At 40.5% G+C, this 20,252-nt stretch overlaps 1 protein-coding gene across 5 annotated transcripts in view; it reads left to right on the top strand.

Moving 5' to 3' along the window:
• marchf6 (membrane-associated ring finger (C3HC4) 6) overlaps positions 1–19,542 on the top strand; it is an 82,709-nt gene extending 63,167 nt beyond the window's left edge. For 3 of the 5 annotated variants that reach the window (XM_085989003.1, XM_085989002.1, XM_085989000.1), the window contains 12 exons: positions 1,549–1,668; positions 2,289–2,389; positions 4,039–4,176; positions 5,492–5,696; positions 7,227–7,296; positions 7,988–8,169; positions 11,648–11,782; positions 14,177–14,266; positions 15,033–15,165; positions 15,852–15,987; positions 16,828–16,871; positions 19,330–19,542. In XM_085989003.1, the coding sequence (XP_085845129.1) occupies positions 1,549–1,668; positions 2,289–2,389; positions 4,039–4,176; positions 5,492–5,696; positions 7,227–7,296; positions 7,988–8,169; positions 11,648–11,782; positions 14,177–14,266; positions 15,033–15,165; positions 15,852–15,987; positions 16,828–16,871; positions 19,330–19,385 (1,410 nt within the window). In that variant the 3' untranslated portion in view covers positions 19,386–19,542. Of the gene's footprint in view, positions 1–1,548; positions 1,669–2,288; positions 2,390–4,038; positions 4,177–5,491; positions 5,697–7,226; positions 7,297–7,987; positions 8,170–11,647; positions 11,783–14,176; positions 14,267–15,032; positions 15,166–15,851; positions 15,988–16,827; positions 17,171–19,329 lie in introns of those variants that run through there. The other 2 variants (XM_085989004.1, XM_085989001.1) reach the window with 1 other exon arrangement.
• The last annotated feature ends 710 nt before the right edge of the window (positions 19,543–20,252 follow it).

Genomic DNA, 20,252 nt, shown 5'->3' with positions numbered 1-20,252 from the left:
AATCGAGGTGTTGCTTAACCGGGAGCCAGTGTAGGTCAGCGAGCACAGGGATGATGGGTGAACGGGACTTGGTGCGAGTTAGGACACGGGCACACAAGTTTTGGATGAGCTCAAGTTTGCGTAGGGTAGAACGTGGGAGGCCAGCCAGGAGTGCATTGGAATTGTCAAGTCTAGAGTAACAATGAGGGTTTCAGCAGCAGATGAGCCGATGCAAGGGAAGAGACGGGCGATGTTACGGAGGTGGAAATAGTTAGTAGTCTTAGTTATGGTGTGGCTATGTGGTCGGAAGCTCATTTCATGGTAGAATATGACACCTAAGTTGCAAACAGTGGTTCGGCCTCACAACCCGCCTCAATACTGCTTCAATGTTTGAATGTCTCCCTTGTGTCTTAGTCCACTGTTTTACCCTTGCACCGGATGAGCACATCTGGATACTGCAACTCCTATGTGGTCTCGCCAATTATATTGTATCAGGTTTTGTTCTTTGGTTTTGTACTGTTTACATCTATAACTGTACCCCAATATTATTCTTGCCCTTGTAACTGTTCCTCTACCATGTACAGTACTGAGGTTTTTCAGTGCTGTATCAACAATTATACTCTGATCTCTTTCCTGATTTATGTGGTTGAACAATGTAACCTTCATTTTGTAATCTTGCTATTTTAGGGCCACTTATTTAAGGATGCATTCACATTTCAACTATAGCATTGATGCAAAGCAGTTTTGCTTTGTGTGCGTGTGTATAAATGCAGTCCAAATCGAGTGTCTCTTTGCTTCGTTTGAGTCCGTTCAGGACTTAATGACCAATTTATACTACCCAAGTGTAGTATTGGTATGACCTGATGCTAACTTGTAGTGTAAATGCACTCTTGGATTCATATTAAAACTAAATTCCAGTTGCAGAGTCCTTGACGGTCTTTCAATTTTATCCTTGGATTGTATTGAAGGTGAGCTGCAGTTGGCTCTTGTACAGTACTTCCTGGCCGGTTGTTACAGCCTACTATTTGGCAGCAGGTTACCTGATTTACTATTTCCCTGTAAACGGCATAGAACATAGCTGATTTGAAGAATGGTGTTAAACAGCCTTAAATATACTTTTATAAGAAATGTAAAAATCATCCTCGTGTCTCCAAGGGATTTATTAAGCTGCTTTGCAACAAAGAATGTTTCTAGACAGAATCCCATTTTTTTTCTGGTAATCCAAGTAAACGTTTGAATTAATATTTCCTCCTCCTGAATGTATTGTTTAAAAATGTTATGCTTAATATAAATTGATACTTAACTATCTGGTAGAATTGACTTGGGTACACCAGAGTGATTAGAATTCAAAAACTTATCTAGTTCTGCACTCGGGAAATCTGATCAACCACACTACCAGCAGATTGTGGCTTTAGCCAAATACAACGGATTTCATTGATAACATTTTTTTAATTTGTGTCTCTTGCTTAAAAATGTAATTGTTTTGATTTTTAACGCCTCTTGTGCTGCTTTTGCTGATGTTCCTAGGATCTGTTCAGGTCAGTGTTTAATGTTGCTGTTTTCTTGCAGGTGTTGAGACCTGGTGTGTTATGGTTTTTAAGAAATCTGAATGACCCAGACTTTAACCCAGTTCAGGAGATGATTCATCTACCTATTTATAGGCATTTCAGACGGTTTATATTGTCTGTGGTAAGTACAATATCAACGTGTGACTCCTCTTGAAATTAAAATTGCTTATTGAAAAGAGGATTTAAACAGAATGCTCAACAGGGAATGATGGGCAGCCTAGGGCTCAGGCAAGGTTTCTGATTGGGCAACCTGGAATTCAAGAGGAGGGCTATGGGATCTGGCAGACATGCATTGGGGGGTGGATTTTCTGAATTGTTGACTATTTTAATGTGTGTATATTAGTTTTAGGGATACGTGTAGATGGAGGTCCATCGGGGGAAGTATCACATTACATTGGTTGCTTCTGTGGCAGTTGAACAATGGTTACTTTTCAGTGATTGGATTGCTATCGAGAAAGTAATGGTTTGAGAGTTAGTGGAAAAAAGTGATTTTATTTCTTTCGGATTGTTGATTTTGGTTCAAATGTCCCATTCACTGAAAACCAATCTTCATGCTTTGTGCCTGCAGGCATGTTGAACACAAAACTATTATATTAATAGGTTGGAAGAGAATGGAAACAATTTAAGGGTAGATTTTCTAGGTAAATTGGAAATTAAGTGAAAATCTCTGCAAACTTTACTTGTTCATTTTTCTTATAACTTGGTTAAGCTTCTTGTCTGTGTTGCCTTTTTTCTTTGCAGATTGTCTTTGGGTCTATAGTCCTCCTTATGCTTTGGTTACCAATTCGTATTATTAAGACTCTGCTCCCTGATTTTCTACCGTACAATGTAATGCTTTACAGGTAATATCTTGTCTCATGTACTCTTAAAGACTATAACTGGTAACCTGGTGGCATGTCTCACTGATCTAACGCTGTGACAGTAGTGAGATGTTGTTTCCCATACAGTGAGATTATTGGGAGATATCATGTCCACTGACAGGGAGAAGTAACCTGAGCCTACGTCCCCTCGTTCATATTTTCTAGCAACCATTGAAGTTTGACAGTAGAGGACTGAGAAATGCATTTTAGCCGCACCCCCTCCCCCCAACCCCAGAATGGTGTGTGCCATGAAGGGGACCTATAAATGCGGAGAAAATAAAAAGGACATTCTACGTTTTAGGCGGGAAAAAGTGTTTTACCACAAAAGTGACATTCCTATTGATATATGCTGTAATAATGAATAATGTAATAATCAGATAATCTGTTTTAGTTGGTTGAGGGATAAATATTGGTCAATACACCAGGGAGAACTCCCTTGCTTTTCTTCACATAGTGCCATGGCATCTTTTACATCCACCTAAGAGGGCAGACGGGACCTCAGTTTTTATTCAAAGCCCTCTGGATTGATTTATACTTCGAAACAAACCTTGGACTAAGCTAAGCCCAAGAGTGGGATAGGTGATCTGCTGCCCAGCTTCTGACAGTACCATCCTGAGGAAGCTGCTTGGAGGTGTGCTAGAAAAGGCTTTCCCTCCAGATTTCCTCCTTGCCTCCCTGTAAGGTGGTACTTGGCCTCTGCTTGCCACCTCTCTATTGTACTGCTGTAGAACTATTAAATCTGTGTGTGCATACCTTGCATAATGAGACTCTTGTACTGAATAAAACGCAAAGAAGTTCATCTGTTTTTAAAAGCATTTTTTTAAAGACTTGTAAATTTATCAAATCTCCTATTTATGCATACCCTCACCCATATGTTAGACCTTCTCAAGGGCAACTAGGGATGGGCAGTAAATGCTGGCCTTGCCAGCAACGCCCACATCCCATGAACTATTTATAAAAAATAAAAAATATTGATAGCTTACCAATGTAAATTGCTATGAAATCTGTGTGCAATTTAATTTTCTTGCACGCTTTTCCATTTATGATGGGTTCCTGTTGCCCAGACATGGCAGTGCGATTGCTAGCAGGCACCAGAAAAAGCAGAACCTAAATGCAGAACAGACCTACAAAACCTGGCGTGAATCTTCCTCGTTCCAGTCCCACCCCCACTGACCCAGGTTTGATTTCCGGTCTGTGCTGAGTTAGCTAATCTTAGCCAGAACTGCTGCAACTTGGCTAAGCAGCTTCGGCCCAGGGTGGTGAAAATCAACCAGGGCTTTTCCTCCTGATTGCTATTTTCTGCCCCTGCTGGAAAATGCACACTCACGGGCATACTGGATTGGGTTCAGCTGTAATGATGCCTGTGCTTGGAACAGGCTGCCAGCACTCGCTGTCCAGGTTCACGCATGAGGAATTGGCCACTTGTAATAGATACTAGAGGCCTCCTGGCACTCTGGGAAGGATCCTTCAACATGAACCCTCGCCCCCTGAAGAGAAGGGAAAATTCCAAAGGGAAAAAAGGCAGTTTTGGATATGGAGCTAATCAGGAAAGAATGCACCTTTTTGTAATCTCTTTTCCAATCCCATTAAATACCATGCATCAACAGTTTGACTTTCTGGTTTCTCTGTAGTGATGCTCCAGTCAGTGAGCTGTCTCTGGAGCTGCTTCTACTGCAGGTGGTATTGCCGGCCTTACTGGAGCAGGGACACACCCGGCAATGGTTGAAGGGCCTGGTCCGAGCTTGGACTGTCACAGCTGGGTATTTGCTGTAAGTAATTCTTCAACCTTTTGATTGCTAATTAGCAGTGGGTAAGAGTTTAATCAATAAAAGACGGGGAGGGGAGAGAGACTTATTGGTCAAAGTTCATTTGTACAGTTGTCCTGGAATAACGATTTACAGTAATGTGCATTGTGATACTCGGTTGCAATTTTATTTGTAATGCACATCAAACTTCCCAATTTTATTTGTAATGCACATCAACTTGAAATGAAGAGTACATTAATCCATCATTATCCAAGTTTATAATCTGTCGTGTTCTGGCATGGAAAAAAAAAGCGCACTGTTCATTATTGCTTGAATGGTGGGTTGAGTGAGTGCTGAGGGAACCCTCTCCAGTGATGTGGAATATGATGATTGAACCTTGGGTTTAAATGAAGGAAAGTGTCTGTAACCCCCTTTAAAAATGTGACTAAATTTGGCTTGGAGTTAAATAGTTTAAATGCTTTTGTTGTCATATGAATTTGAACCTAGATAATATCTGATATACCTATCAATTCGTCCAATAAAAAGCGACGAGTTAGGAACGTAACTAAAGGTTTTTATTGACTAAATAACAGAGCCCACCCTCGTGGGTGATCGGGTCCAACAAGGAGGAATACCAGCCAGTCGACTACCTTTATACCTGGGCAGGTAGGTGGAGCCATGGGTGGAGTCGGAGGTGGTCAGCCCAGGTATAACAGCGCGACAAGAGGCGACCTCGTATAGTGATACAACAGTGAGAACAGTGATAACAATACAACAGTGATAATTATAGTGTAACGATAGTGAACGATAAAAGTGGTTTACCACAATATCTGCCCCACTATGTAAAAGATACACGTACGCACAAATTTGAGCGCATCAGAACATGCAGTGCCAACAGTAGGAATTGTTTACTATAATTTAGCAAGCTACTGCAAAGTTAGTACTACCTTATAACCAGTTCATTTTGAGATTGAAAAAAATTACTCTCCGTTATGTTAACTATTGATTGTAAATCTGGCATCTTAATCTCAGAAGACTGAAGAAAGCTTGTACCCTTCTTATAGAAATTAGGTTTAATAGATTTGGTCTAAATACTCTATGTAATGCCTGTGTTTTTAAAAATCATGTTTCTTGATCTAGATTGTCCAGATGCTGACATTCTGATTGATCTTTAAGTTATCACTGATAGTTTAGCACCTTTGAAATAAATTCAGCAGAATGAATACTCCCGTTACACGAAGTGCTGAGTAAACCAGTCCGCTACAAAAACAAATTACATAAAACTTGTTGATCTCTCTTCTTGTTTAATGTCTTGAATGCATTTTCTTCTCGCTGACAGGGACCTTCATTCATATTTGCTTGGAGACCAGGAGGAAAATGAGAACAATGCCAACCAGCAGGCTAACAATAACCAGCAGGCTCGTAATAACAATGCCATACCTATAGTAGGGGAGGGGCTTCATGCAGCCCACCAGGCCATACTGCAACAGGGTGGGCCAGTGGGCTTTCAGCCTTATCGGAAACCTTTACAGTTTCCTCTTAGGGTAGGTAACTTTCTAAATTGTCAATGTTGGTTTATTTTTGTAATTATAGTTAAAATTCTTCCAACACCAGGAGCTTGAGGGAAAGTTTATTGGGTTGTGCAAAATCATAAATGTTTTTTAGGATAATGACCTTTTTTTTTATATTTAAAAAAAAAAAATGGGTAATATTGCTCACAGCTCACCTTATCTACTTGTAAGGTTACTGGAGTAGTGCATCATTAGGGGAAATTCTATATACCATATCTGTCCACGGTCTGCCTCATGCAGTTTTAAAGAATAAGTACAGTAATAAGAGGAGACTTAGTACAAATAATTCCTTTTTATAATTATAATTGTGTGAGCATTCAGAAGAATCAGATTAAATGTTTACATATTTAACCTCTCAGGCTCTCAATACCCACTTGCCAACCAGGAAGGGAGGATTTCCTCTGCGTGCCAAGTATAACTAAGTCATAAATCGTTTTGTAAAGAATTGCTGTTTGTAGTAAGTTGTAAACCCAATTGGGGAAATCTTTGAACCCTAGATTTTAGCACTTTGTATAACTATATGCAGAGTGAGTAGGAAATGGTTTGGGGTATGGAAATATTGGGTGGAGTTTCCGCTCATTTACGCCAGTAGTACAGCGCAATCAGGGCGGAATCGGCTGAACCATCGCAAAAGAACGGGTAATTTTAAACGTAAGTGCATTACACCCAAAACCACATGCGTTCGTGTTTTCCATGGTCTTTAATGCCCGTTCAAGATTCAATTTGACGGATCAGGCCCCGCCCAAAAAACTTGACTACACCCCCAGGGCAACATTGCGCGATTCCACTGGTTAGGGAAGGCTCTAATTATCTTAGGCGCATAGGCTTTAGTCGGCACGTTTTTAAACTTTTTTTCATATCAAAAAATATTTAATTTATGAAAAACTGACTAGTATGTAGCAAATGAAAGTAGCAAATGGTTCGGTATAGTTTTTGTAAGTCATTTCCAGTGATTTTAAATCAGGTTACTCACAGGTGGAAGACGGGACCTCATTAAAAAATGCTTACTTTTTGTGATTAATCCCATTTTCAGCTGTATTAATAAAACTGGACTAGGTTACCACTCTTGCATATATCAATTAATACTTTTCAATGGAAAGAAGAAACAATGATGTTCTACTACACTACCCAATTGCACTGGTTCATGGAAGATTTTGCGTTTGTGATTATGCAAATGATTTTTATCGGAGGCTTGAACTGTAACCTAACAGCGCAATTTCACGGTTGCGCCCAAAGCGGAAACTCTACTCCATAACTGAATTCTGATTTATATTTTGTGGTAGTAAGCTATCACTGGAAACTGAACCTGCCCTCCACAATTAAAGTTGAAATGGTACATGTACTTAACTTAGCAAACTATTGTCACAGAATTGTTTTGAAACCAGCTGTGCATCAAACTACTTTGACGCGAGCATGTTCTTTGACTTGGAATGTAATGCTTATATTAAGTTTGTTTCAAAGCATATATTTCAGTGACTCAAAGTTGTTCCTTTTTTCAACTAGGTCCTGCTGTTGGTAATCTTCATGTGTGTGACGTTGTTGATTGCCAGTCTCATCTGTCTCACGTTACCAGGTACATGAAGGTCTAATGGCACTTTTATAACTCTTAAAGCATAATTACATTTTATTATGTAAAATATGAATATGAATTTTTTCTGATCCAAGTTCTTGAACTATAGCACTTATTAGTATCCACTCAGGCACTTGTCTGGAACTTGACGCTCACACCATAATATATATATTATATAATGTTTTTATGGTGTGAGTTTCAAGTATCAGACAAGTGCCTGAGTGGATACTAATAGGTACTGTAGTTCAAGAACTTGGAACACCTTTCAGAATATATCACCACACTTCAAAAGGACGTAAGTGCATTAGAAAGAGAGTAGAGAAGAGCAACACGATTGGTTTCAAAATGTAGATACTAGGCTGGGTGAATTGAACTACCAAAAGGTTGGGTTTTAAAGGCCCCCGGGGATAGGGTGGGATATGTGTCGGTGTAGGGGTTACGGGGATCGGGTGGGATATGTGTCGGTGCAGGCTCTGGGCCGAAATGGCCTCTATCTGCACTGTGGGGTTTCTGTGATTCTGTGATAACTTAGATGAATCCTTCATGGGCTTTTGAAATAAATGTTTCTAGACCTTTGTCTTCAGATGGAACTGGAATGTAGATTTCTATCCGAGTTAATTTGACACTGCTTTTGTGTTGCATTTTTCATTAAAGCAGTCAGATCCTCCTGACTCACTTTGTATTTTGTGTCCAGTTTCAGCAGGTCGTTGGCTTATGTCATTTTGGACTGGGAGTGCCAAAATCCACGAGCTATACACAGCCGCCTGTGGATTGTATATCTGCTGGTTGACTATCCGAGCAATTACAGTGCTAGCAGCATGGATGCCACAGGGGCGAGATGTTATTTTTCAGAAACTGAAGGAATGGTCCCTCATGGTGAGTCACTTCAGCTGTTGAATGTGCAGTGTGTTTTTGGATACATATCCAGGTGATGTGTGTAGTACGGTAGAACAGTAACTACTGGTGTAATTGATGAAGTATCAATGGCATGTAGCTTGGAAAAATGTTGGAAGCAAATTTTTGAAGTAATGTGTTAAATCTATTGGGGGGAAAAATTGGGTTGCTTTGTGCCTCCCATTAGCGCCCTAAAAGAGGGCGCTAATGGGGCGCAAAGCAACTAGCGCCTGGGCGCGGCGCCACCCACACCTCCAGTGAAATTCAGCGGGAGGTTAGAGGCAGCTCTAACCGGTAGTGTCCCACAGTGCTGCACCGCCGGCGTTGACATCATCGCCGTGCGCAGCACCCCGGCCACGATATTCGGGAGCGCCCCCTGATTTACTGCCGGACGCCATGTCCGACGGGATCAGGGGGGGGGCCTACCTGTGGCTGGGAAGGTGCTATTTAAAGGAGAGGTGCCGGGCAGCCATTTTTGTTGCTGGCCAGCTGCCTGCGCTGCCGTCCCCGGCATCCTGAACCCCCCCCCTGCGGAGTGACGGCTGCGCTCCAAGAGCCCGGCACTTCTCTTGAGTGCTGGGCTCTTTTGCCGGTACTCCCGATCCTCGGGGGCCCAGCTGGGCCCCGGGTCGCGCTGCGCAAGGCCTCTCCCCTTTAAGAAGGGGAGGAAGGCCTGCAATACCGTGGCACGTAGCGCCGTGATACTCCCTCACAGCACCCCAAGAGGGATACGGGGCACTCCCAGTAGCGCCCCACTTCCCTCTTGGGGTGCAACCACTCAATTTCCCGTCACAGGGGCACTAATTTTTCCGGGGCGCTAAAAGTCGTGCCCCAAATGGGGCACTACTCAATTTTTAGCCCATTATCTCTGAAAAGTAACATCATTTAAGAAAGTTCACATAGATTGCCATAGTTTATCTAATTAATCTTTATTTTGTCAGGGTGTTATCATTTTACGGAACCCTTCGAATTTTTACACCCTTGGTTTTTTTTAAGTGCCAAGTGAAATCTATCTTATTGATGGCATCTTTCATTGCGCAGTCACAGTTGGGGGGATATGTAGACTGAAAATGTTATGTTCCATTTCAGTGACTTGGAAAATAATTTTTAAAATGTATTTTACTATTTTTCCTGTTTATTTTTTTCCAAAGTATATATTGCATTATACAGACTAGTGCAATTTGACCAATTTGCGATGTAAGATTTAACTCTGCACAATAAAATGACTGAGTTGCTGTTGGTCATCGTGCAGGACAGCTACAGTGACGCCTTTCCTGAAAACATACTTTAGAAGAATTCTCTTGCTTTCCAGCAATTGTGAGATTTCTGCTCCGTTCACACTGCCTTGTATTGTGTATTTGTGTATACTGGAGCATGCTTTATAAGATGTACAATGCACAGTGTAGAGAAAATTCCTGTGATGGAGAATGTCTTTGTTTTTGGAACGAGTATTGAATTTTGTGAATGTCCTTTCCTGTGAATTCCATGTTTTGGTTGCATGATACAAAACAATAGTGCAAGAATTGATACCAAGGTAATAATACCTGGTCTGCAAGTAGATTGATTTGTTGTGATGGCAGTACAAGTTAGATACCTTGGCAGGTCCTAATGTGTAATTTTAGGGTTGCCAGAGCAGTACTCCGCAGTGACTAGTGGGGTACCGCAGGGATCGGTCCTTGGACCCCAGCTATTCACAATATATATTAATGATCTAGACAAGGGAACTAGATGTAATATCTCCAAGTTTGCAGATGACACAAAGCTAGGTGGGCGTGTGTGCTGTGAGGAGGATGCTGAGAAACTCCAGGATGATTGGGACAAGTTGGGTGAATGGGCAGAAGCATGCCAGATGCAATATAACGTGGATAAATGTGAGGTTATCCACTTTGGTGGCAAAAACAGGAAGGCAGATTATTATCTGAATGGCAATAGATTGGGAGAAGGGGAAGTGCAACCAGACTTTGGTGTCCTTGTGCACCAGTCGCTGAAGGTAAGCATGCAGGTGCAGCAGGCGGTTAAGAAGGCAAATGGTATGTTGGCCTTCGTAGCGAGAGGGTTTGAGTACAGGAACAAGGATGTCTTGCTGCAGTTGTGCAGGGCCTTGGTGAGACCACATCTTGAGTATTGTGTGCAGTTTTGGTCGCCTTATCTGAGGAAGGATGCTCTTGCCATGGAAGGAGTTCAGCGAAGATTCACCAGGCTGATACCTGGGATGGCAGGAATGACGTATGAGGAGAGATTGGGTCGATTGGGCTTATACTCGCTGGAGTTTAGAAGAATGAGAGGGGATCTCATTGAAACTTATAAAATTCTGACAGGACTGGGCAGACTAGATGCAGGCAGGATGTTCCCGATGGTCGGGGAGTCCAGAACCAGGGGTCACAGTCTAAGGATAAGGGGTAAGCCATTTAGGACAGAAATTAGGAGGAATTTCTTCACCCAGAGAGTGGTGAACCTGTGGAACTCTCTACCACAGAAGGCAGTAGAGGCCAATTCATTAAATATATTCAAGAAGGAGTTGGATATATTTCTTAAGGCTAAAGAGATCAAGGGGTATGGGGAGAAGGCAGGGACAGGGTACTGAATTTGGATGATCAGCCATGATCGCATTGAATGGTGGAGCAGGCTCGAGGGGCCAAATGGCCTACTCCTGCTCCTATCTTCTATGTTTCTATGTCCTTTTAGTACCCAGTTTAACTCCAAGATTACTCCTAATAATTTTTGTTTTTGGGAAGTGGCTGAAGCTGGCAAAGCAGCATTTATTGCCCATCCTTAGTTCCCATGAGAAGGTGGCGGGCCTTCTGGAACCGATACAGTCGTAGCAATGGTGTTAGGTAGTAAATTCCAGGATGTTAACCCAGTGTTGCTTAAGGAACGGTGGCGATATGTGCAAGTCAGTATGATGTGTGCCTTGGAGGTGAACATGGAGCTGATGGTGATCTTAGTTTATATTAAAGGGAAAAGAGAGGTTTAACTCATATTTGTTACAGATCTCACTTCTCAATCTTGTATTTTAAACTGATGGTCTTTATCAAAAAGTGTCCAGCAAACCTTTTTTGGGATGGAGAAGCAGAGGGTGGTTGGAATCTGGAACTTTCTGCCTGAAAGGGTGGTAGAGGCAGGAACCCTCACAACATTCAAGAAGCATTTAGATGAGCACTTGAAACGCCATAGCATACAAGGCTACGGACCAAGTGCTGGAAAATGGGATTAGAATAGACAGGGCTTGATGGTTGGTGCGGACATGATGGGCTGAAGGGCCTCTTTCTGTGCTTTATAACTCTGACTCTAATAAGTTGATAATTTTCAGTGTCATCTCACACAAGTGAAAATATGTTGGTGTAGTTTGCATCACATTGTGTGTGCAAGCAAGCCAAAAAATGACTCGATACTTATTTATAGATGGCAATTGGAGAAGAACATAACTGAATATTCATGAATGGTTTTGGTTTCTCCACAGATAGTGAAAACATTGGTAGTGGCCTTGCTGCTGGCTGGAATGGTTCCTCTTCTTTTAGGACTCTTGTTTGAACTAGTTATTGTAGCTCCCTTAAGGGTACCTCTGGATCAGACACCACTCTTTTACCCATGGCAGGTATGTGACTAGCCTTCGGTATATTTTTCGACAGGTTGCCTACACAGAATAGCTCGCACGCCCAACCAACTACATTCCAAAGGAACTATGGAAGTAAATCAAATTATGTCGGCCTTAAACTGGCGTCAAAATATCTCTTCATTAGACATGCAAGATCTTAAAACCAGGATGGAAACTTTTAGAACTTGTTTCCATAACTTAAAAATACTTCGTTGGATTTTCACTAAAGCAAAGCAATCTTGAGATTATCTGGTCATTTATCTCGTGGCTGTTTTTGGGACCTTGCTGTGCGCAATTTGGCTGCCGCGTTACATTACAACAGTGAGGACACTTCGAAAGTACTTCATTGGCAGTAAAGCACTTTGGGACATGCTGAGGTTGTAAAAGGTGCTTTATAAATGCAAGTTTTGATTCACCATTGAAAAGTCATGGCAAGAACTTCCCTCTTCATGTTTGCATACTGTTCTGATGGTATTGAAGGGGAAATCTGTTAGTGTAACCCACAGACTGCTCCAACCCCGCCCCATACGTTATTAAAGCCATTAAAGGAGCACTGAATAGTGCTTGTAATTTTCAGCGTTCCTGTTGACTTAATTGTTTCACGACTTTAGCCTGCTGCTGCTCTAGTTTTTAATTTCCCAAAAATGCCATCACACCCATCTTAGAGATATGATCCAATTGTAGACCAAATGAGAAAAAAGACCTCCTTGAGCCACTATTTACAATTAAAGCTCAGATTGGATAATCAATATTTTGACACATGCCAGTACAAAATATTTTAATGTTGCGGCAGCAGCTAACAGTTTTGCACCAGTCAACTCTTGTTCGTGCCTATGTGTTTCTTTCAATTTTTATGGAGGTTTTTCAGTGTTCATTTGTTGCTTTTAATGATCCAGGTCCATCTTCTCTGGTATTCCTTTGTAGCTTTAAGCAAGTAAGATTTCCCCCTCTTCTCCCGCGCCCCCCCCCCCCCCCCCCCCTCCAAAACTCATTCTGGGTTACAGTTCCATTGGTAACTCCTGTCCTCTGCTATCTTGCCCAATTAGTCATCCTTTTACATGCGAGTCTGAGTGCTAAGTACCACAGGCTATTTACCTGAGGGGGACGGAGAGTCACAGCAGAGTTCGATGTGGTCTTTGTGGCATCCACATACACACACTTTCTGGCACGAGTCGCTAGGTAACAATCAAGAATCCTGACTGATTATGTCTTTATATATTACAAATCTTCCCTCTATAGCCTAGTTACACCAAAGCAAATTATTGGCCCCGAAATTCGGGTCGGGGACTTCCCGCGGGTGCAAGCCCCTGACCTGCACTTACCTGGCGCGCCGGCCGTTGAGCTGTGGGCCCGCGTGGGATTCCGAGCCGGGGCCTGGTCCAGCTGCCGTCACGCATTGCTTGCGTATCCCAGGGCGCAGTTAGTTTGATGCGTCCCCTGGGATCACGTGGGCCATGGGGAGCCAATCGGAGCAGGGAATGCTCCATTCATAAGTCTGACAGGAAGTGCTGTCAAGACTTATAAATACTACGGCCCCAAAATAGCACTAAATCTTCAAATAATTTTTTTTTTTTTAAATCACATTTTTTAAATAAGCTATAAATTACATGAAATAACTATTTTAAACAATAATTTAAATTTTTGAAAATGTTTTATTTTCTAACGAGGCTAAAAATTAAACTTAAAAGTATTTAAAAATAATAAACCTGTGGAAAAAATGTTTTAATTTTAATTAATTCACCACTTACCTTGTAAAAAGCAGGCCTTATGCCTGCTTTTTACATTTCTAACTTCTGCAGGCTTACCCTCGCGGGAAAACCTGTATATTAAAAAAAAGTAAATAAATTTTAAAAAATCAAAGTTCGATGCGCACGCGCAGCCTCTCCAGCGCACGCGTTCGACCTCTGAACCCCTTCATTCAGGGGAAAGGAAGTGCCGGTTTCCCGCGCATGCTCAGTGCATGCAGGAAACTGGCACTTCCATTGGGCCTACGGGTGAGTACCCCGTGCGTACTCACCCATGGAGACCCGAATTTCTGGGCCATAGTGTTTCTACTGACACGCTAACTGAGCACAGACTCGGGTCAAACCTGGGAAGTTCCTAGACTGGGTAAACAGCGTTTCTGTACATAAATTAAAATTATAACCACTTGTTTATATTTACATACGTGGAAAATGGCAATCTTGCATCTGAGGCTTCAGGTGATTATGCTTCTTGGTTACTGCCTTCAAGGGAACTTAATCCAGTATGTATTGTCAAATGAGTCGTACTCAAGTTTTGAACATGAATGCCCATTTGGGAAAAATAGCAGTTTGTGGGAGAAATGGACATTATGATTTAGTACATACCTCCTACTGTTCCACTTTTTGATGCTGATGTTTCCGTCTACGATAGGACTGGGCTCTTGGTGTTCTCCATGCCAAAATAATTGCTGCTATAACACTGATGGGACCTCAGTGGTGGCTGAAAACTGTTATTGAACAGGTAAATATCTCCTTAAAAAAAAAATGTATAGAAAGTGTAAAGGAAATTATTTGCTATGTTGCTATCAATGTAGGTTATATTCCAAGTCAACAATTGATTCCACCTTCACAATCGCAGCTAAAGTGCCCACACTGATCTGAGTGCATGCATAGAAAGTGGTAAAATAAAATCCTAAAGAGGATCATATTGGTAAAAGGGAAGGCTGTTTTGCAATGCTCATGTTTGACACTGAAGGAGTTTTGTTTTTAATAATGTTAATACGTTGTTTAACATTTTTGGCAAATAGCTGTAGTTTGGATCAATACGTTAAGATGGAGATCAGCATTACAGTTACGGTTGTGTGCTGTTTTGTTATTGTCAAATTTATCTATTCATGCATGTGTATAATATATTGGGTTCTCCCCATGCCCTGTTTTAGTTTCACAACTTCATACTCGGGTCCTTGCTGGGATGATAGACTAACCCCAAGTGGCTGTTCGGTACCATTTTATAAACAGCGAAAGAGGTGTGTGGCAGCAGTCTGAGTGTCTCCTGATTTTATTTTTGTTTTTCTGCTCAACATCATAACCCCCCTCCCCTGGCTTAGATTAGGAGCTCAAGTGTTGCAAATTATTATCATGGAGCCACACCCTACCACTTTGTTTCCTGCAATAACATATTTTCAGACTGATGACTACAGTAAATTACAGACCTAAAAAAAAATGATGCAGTACTGCTTGTATCTGAATTTATGCATCTATATAAGCTGTCTAACTTTTTTTTTCAGGTCTATGCAAATGGCATTCGAAACATTGATTTGCAATTTATAATTTGCAAACTAGCGGCGCCAGTTATTGCAGTGTTGCTGTTATCACTCTGCTTGCCATATGTCATAGCTGCTGGCATTGTACCCGTACTGGGTAGGTACTGAAAAATTTGTCTGACATTGCTTATTTTTCAACAAGCTAATGGTATGACCACTTGATTGGCAGTGTTTACTGAGAAGCTATTCTGACAGAATGGTTTCTGGCTGATGTCTGAATTCTCCTCTCTCTGTTTAAATACTGGTCCAAAAATTGAAATTTAGGTTGGGGTCTCTAAATGCAATTCCTCCGACGAGTGTACACGACCAATTATGTTCCAAAAATTGTGTTAAATAGTGAAGTCACAACTGTCACTATATTTGTTGGATATATCTATCCAGCAGTAGGCGTTCTAATTGTTGTAACCATCTTTCAGATAAGACAGTACAAGTATGTTGCCCTTTTTATCTAAACATGTCTAGCCTATATAAATAGTTCATAAAATAACCTAGTTGGGTGAAAATGTTCTGTAGGCTCAACAGTTCAAGATAAACATGGAGCAGTCTAATTATTTAACCTTGTCACTAGAACAGGCGGTTTCTGCTTTGAAAGAATGTTGCAGGAACTGGATTTATGTGTACAATTAAAGTGTCCGGTAAAGAACCTATTGTTTCAAACTTTTCCTCGTTATTTTACATCATAACCACTGAGGTATAAATTCAAAGTTTATTTCCAACTTGCTTGTACAATACATTCAATATAAATTTTGAAATCTGTTGCCCTTGTTCCCCACTGCTATACAGGCGTAACTTCTGAGATGCAGAATCTAGTCCAGCGTCGAATTTATCCTTTCCTTCTAATGGTGGTGATATTGATGGGAGTCCTGTCCTTCCAAATCCGCCAGTTCAAGCGCCTCTATGAGCACATTAAAAATGACAAGTAGGTATTTTGCTAGGCAACTTAACATGCACCAGAGAATAAAAATGGTAAAATATTTTAATGATTTTCCCATCCTGAATCTCCATCTAATCAAAGATCTACATGGAGAAGAATGGATACCTTAGATTGAATTACAAGATGCTAGCCCATTAATGGAATTTCATTGATAAAATAGACAAAGCTACAGTATAAATCTCAACTGATCCTTGATCATAGGCTTTAACCCGTTTACACCGGTTTTAGTACAATGTATGTGAAAATTTGAATGAGCTTTTCATAGTTTATTTTTGGTAGTGTACAGTGTATCTGTGCAGTGATCAATAATGTTTACAGAAGGGTGTTGCCCTCCTGTATTGTCATTACTGGTTTGTTAGGAGCTAATTTGGATTACTGGGAAACATCATACATAAGCATCCATTAAAAAATAAATTACTCTATACTTCTGGAATGATTCAATCCTTGATAGCCACCACAATTAGTGCCTATATCTACTATGCCCCACGGGTAGCTGTACCTGTGTTTCCTTTTATATTGATTAGTAAGAAGCACAAAGTTGTATAAAAGAAAAAATTAGAGCTGGAAGGCTATTTTGAAATCTGCATATGTTGTAGAAAGTAAAGGGGTGGTCTGGATTTCTGCATTGGGCTGTCTTGCTGATGACACCATCACATATTAGCAAACATGTCATTTATGTCAGGTGTGACTGACAGTCATGAATTATGTGGCTAAATATTGGTGCCACAACATCTTCAGAAATGTGTGTCTCAGATCTAACTTTAGTATTAGTAAAAATGTTATGTGCATTGTATGATGGTGTTTGTATCTTTTTTCTAAACCTAGGTATCTCGTTGGCCAACGGCTTGTTAACTATGAGCGAAAGACGGGTAAACAAACAATGACAACTGCATCATCTTCTGAGGAGTAGAGGGTGTTGACTGACCCTACCCTCCCTTCTATGTGTTCCTCCTTTTTCCCCCTCTTCTCCCTTTCCCCCCCCCGGCACCTTTGCTTATGTCCAGCAAAAAAAAAAAGCCTGACACAGTCCTGTTTTCTCCCCCAGTACTGTCTGATAACTGTATATGTGTAAATATAATGAACATTCTGAGCCCCTTAAAGATAAATGAATGTGCATTGTAAATCTTAAAATATGTATATTAATTTATTAAATGTAGTCATCACTTTATTTGGACTGTTGTCCTACATTTTGGGAGTGACGGTGGTACAGAGGCAATATAGTGAGGAGGTGTTTGAAAACGTCATGAGCTCACTTTTTTAGAAATGTTCATACTGGCTGGTGTTTTAATACCCTGGAATAAAAATAAATTCTTAAGTAGGGAAGAGCAAAACAAACCTGCATATGAATGGCAACAATGGAAGGCTTTGTATAATTTGTTACCCTCACTCAGCAGCCATAGTTGTTTAGTATGACAATTGTAAAATGTACTTGGAGCAAAATCTTTGAGGTCTACAGTATTGAAGGTCATGGTAAAGCGTTATAACAGCTTAACACTAATATGGCCTAAATACTTTGCTTGGAGCAGCTATTTGTAGTTTAAGCAGCCTCTGGCAACACACTTTTTTTCTCTTAGAATCTGTGTAACGTCTGTCACAGATGTAACTCCATAATGCAATTCTGATCTCCATTTTGGGGGTGTCTCTTTTGCAGTACCTTGGTTTAACAAGTTGACTTGCTGTCCTTTCAGCAAGGACAGTGTCGAAGTTGGAATTTAGGCTGCACAGCTCAGGCAGTGCCAGAACACCTAGTTTTTCTGGTGTCTACACTTGAGTTAGAATAAAATTTGGGCAGAAATCCATCCATTTTGTAGCCATGCCCTTCTGTAAATGTTCAGTACTGTGAATGAATATCTAATGTTCCGTGAGCTTATATACTGAAGAAACAATGCTGAACAATTATAATCTGGTGACACTGCCTTTACTCATTGGGGACTGTGGTATATTTTAGATAAGGCCAAGTGCATAAAAAGTTAAAGAGCATATATAGATTTTCAGTCTGAACTTGTGTATTCCCCCTTAATGGTAATATTTACACTAATGAGAATGTTTGTTTTTAAAAGTGATGTAGAAACAAATGTAGCCGATGAAAATAGATACTGTTGGCTTAACCTGGAAACTAGTTAATGCAATTTTCCTGAATTTGATTACACCCCTACTTATTTTAATTTTTATATATTTATATTTTAAAAAAAATCAGTGCAGAAGTGACACGTTTACACAATCTATACTTTGATCTACAAGCTTTACTTTATCTATAGTTGGTAGTGAAAGGGTGGATTACATTATCAAAAGATGAGGTAAAATTATTTTTTTAAGAAAGAAACTATTGTACAGCACAGCTAATACTTACATTTATGGCTGCATTTGTACAGTCATATTACAGTATAGCTGCAGTAAGCATCCATTTATAATGAAGCCTTGCAACTCTGATGCCCGGAGTTAAAATTTCAAAAATTACGAAGTCCATTGAAAAAGCTAACTATCCAAATACACTCATCATTCAAGTCAAACTTTTGATTGCTGTAGATCTATAGTTATTGCAGGATATGCACAACGGTCATCTCTTTCTCTCCACCCCACTCCCAAAGCCTGCAAATATATATAAGGATGTCACTGGTGTCATTTAATTGTTTCACCCAGAGGCACACGGGCCTTTCAAGAAGGGCTTATTCCTTTTCTTATTTTAGATCTTCTTTGACAAGCAGAGTGGGCTTAGATTAAATTAAGCAGCTGTGGCTGAACTGCAACCTCTGTCGGAAGTCAAGGTGTAAGCGTCAACCAATATTGTAATTCAGATTTGGATTTCCTAGTCAGCAATCCAATGCTGTATCAGTCTAACTTCTGGCCTGCTGTATAAGACATTAATGTATCTTTTTCAGCAGACTTCATCATTGTGAACTTTGTTCTTTTCTTAAAGATCTATTATCAATGTCTGCTTACTAATTTCATCATAACCTATCTTGAAGATGTATGCAATTGGAAAGTGAGTTCATGCAGTAAAGAGCAGGTTCACCCTTTTGCTGCTTGTACAGAATTGCTCGTTCTGTTTGATCACAGGCAATTGTTTTCAGTTCATAACTGCACGAGTGTAAATCTAATTGGAAAGATTGTTAGTGCAAATACTGGTCTCCATTGCTTTTCCTTGTGGTTGGATTTAGGAGGGTGGGAGAGCTGTTATCACAGTGCATTTGAGGGGGGAGGGGGAGAACTATTTTAGCTTTCAGAATTTTGCCATCCTTCTAATAAGCATGTACCTGCAATGTAACATTTGCAGATGTAGCTGAACTCTGAAAATTTGTTCAATTGGTATTTTGTCTCTTGACTTAGACCTATTTTCCCAGTGGATCAGAGGAAAGCAGAGCGCAGCACTGGTGAACAAATGAAGATCATTTCTGCTGGGGTGTACTGAGAAGTTGGCTGTAAATGTACCTTTTTTTTATTTTAACATTTAATACAGATATTAAAAACATTCTGAAAAAAGTTTTTTTTTGTATTTACAAAGGTGACATTTAGGATGGTGTTATAAAACATTTAATATAATGTATGGTCTTGTAGATGCTTTTTCCTATTTGCACTTTATTTTACATAATGAGATATGTCACTGGACCATTTAATAGACTTTTCCTCATTTTTTGCCTGATTTTTCTCCAATTGCCCTTCCCCTGTGGAATGTGCCCACTTGACCATGGTTAACTCAGCTGAGTGCACTTTATGTAGCATTTTTGCATGTGAACTTCCAGCAGGGGTTGCTAGTTAGCTCAAACAGAAACCCTGGCATAGTCTCCCCTTGCACCCAGCGATATACTAGTATTCTGACTGAAGTTAGCTACCTCAGCATAAACCAGGGGAAAGTGATTTTAATAAATTTATTGCTGAATATTAATTTGGTCCAGTAGAAGAAATAGTATGTACTTTTTGTGTAGTCTTCACTGGTGATTAATATTTACTCTTTCATCTTGAATGTGCTAATTTAGATGCATAATAAATTCTGGGGTGGGAAAGGGATTACAGTAGAAGACTGCAGTTGAAGAGCTGGCATTGACACTGGTCCAATGGGCTGAATGGCCCCCTGTGCTGCAATGTCTAGACCTAGAATCTAAAGTGTTTTTATTTGTTTTGATGGAAGCTGGTTATAAATGCAGCGGATGCATTTGGAGATTCACCTCAAATGAATAGCCATCAGAAGACACTAGTTTCATCTTTTCAGTACCTGATAATTGACTTTCGGTGCTTTGCTCAACCTAAGTATG

This window comes from Somniosus microcephalus, chromosome 5 (assembly GCF_052327205.1).
Source record: "Somniosus microcephalus isolate GS21.2 chromosome 5, FLI_Smic_1.0, whole genome shotgun sequence".
NCBI classification, from domain to species: Eukaryota; Metazoa; Chordata; class Chondrichthyes; order Squaliformes; family Somniosidae; genus Somniosus; species Somniosus microcephalus.
This window is presented reverse-complemented; position numbering and strand designations above follow the sequence as displayed.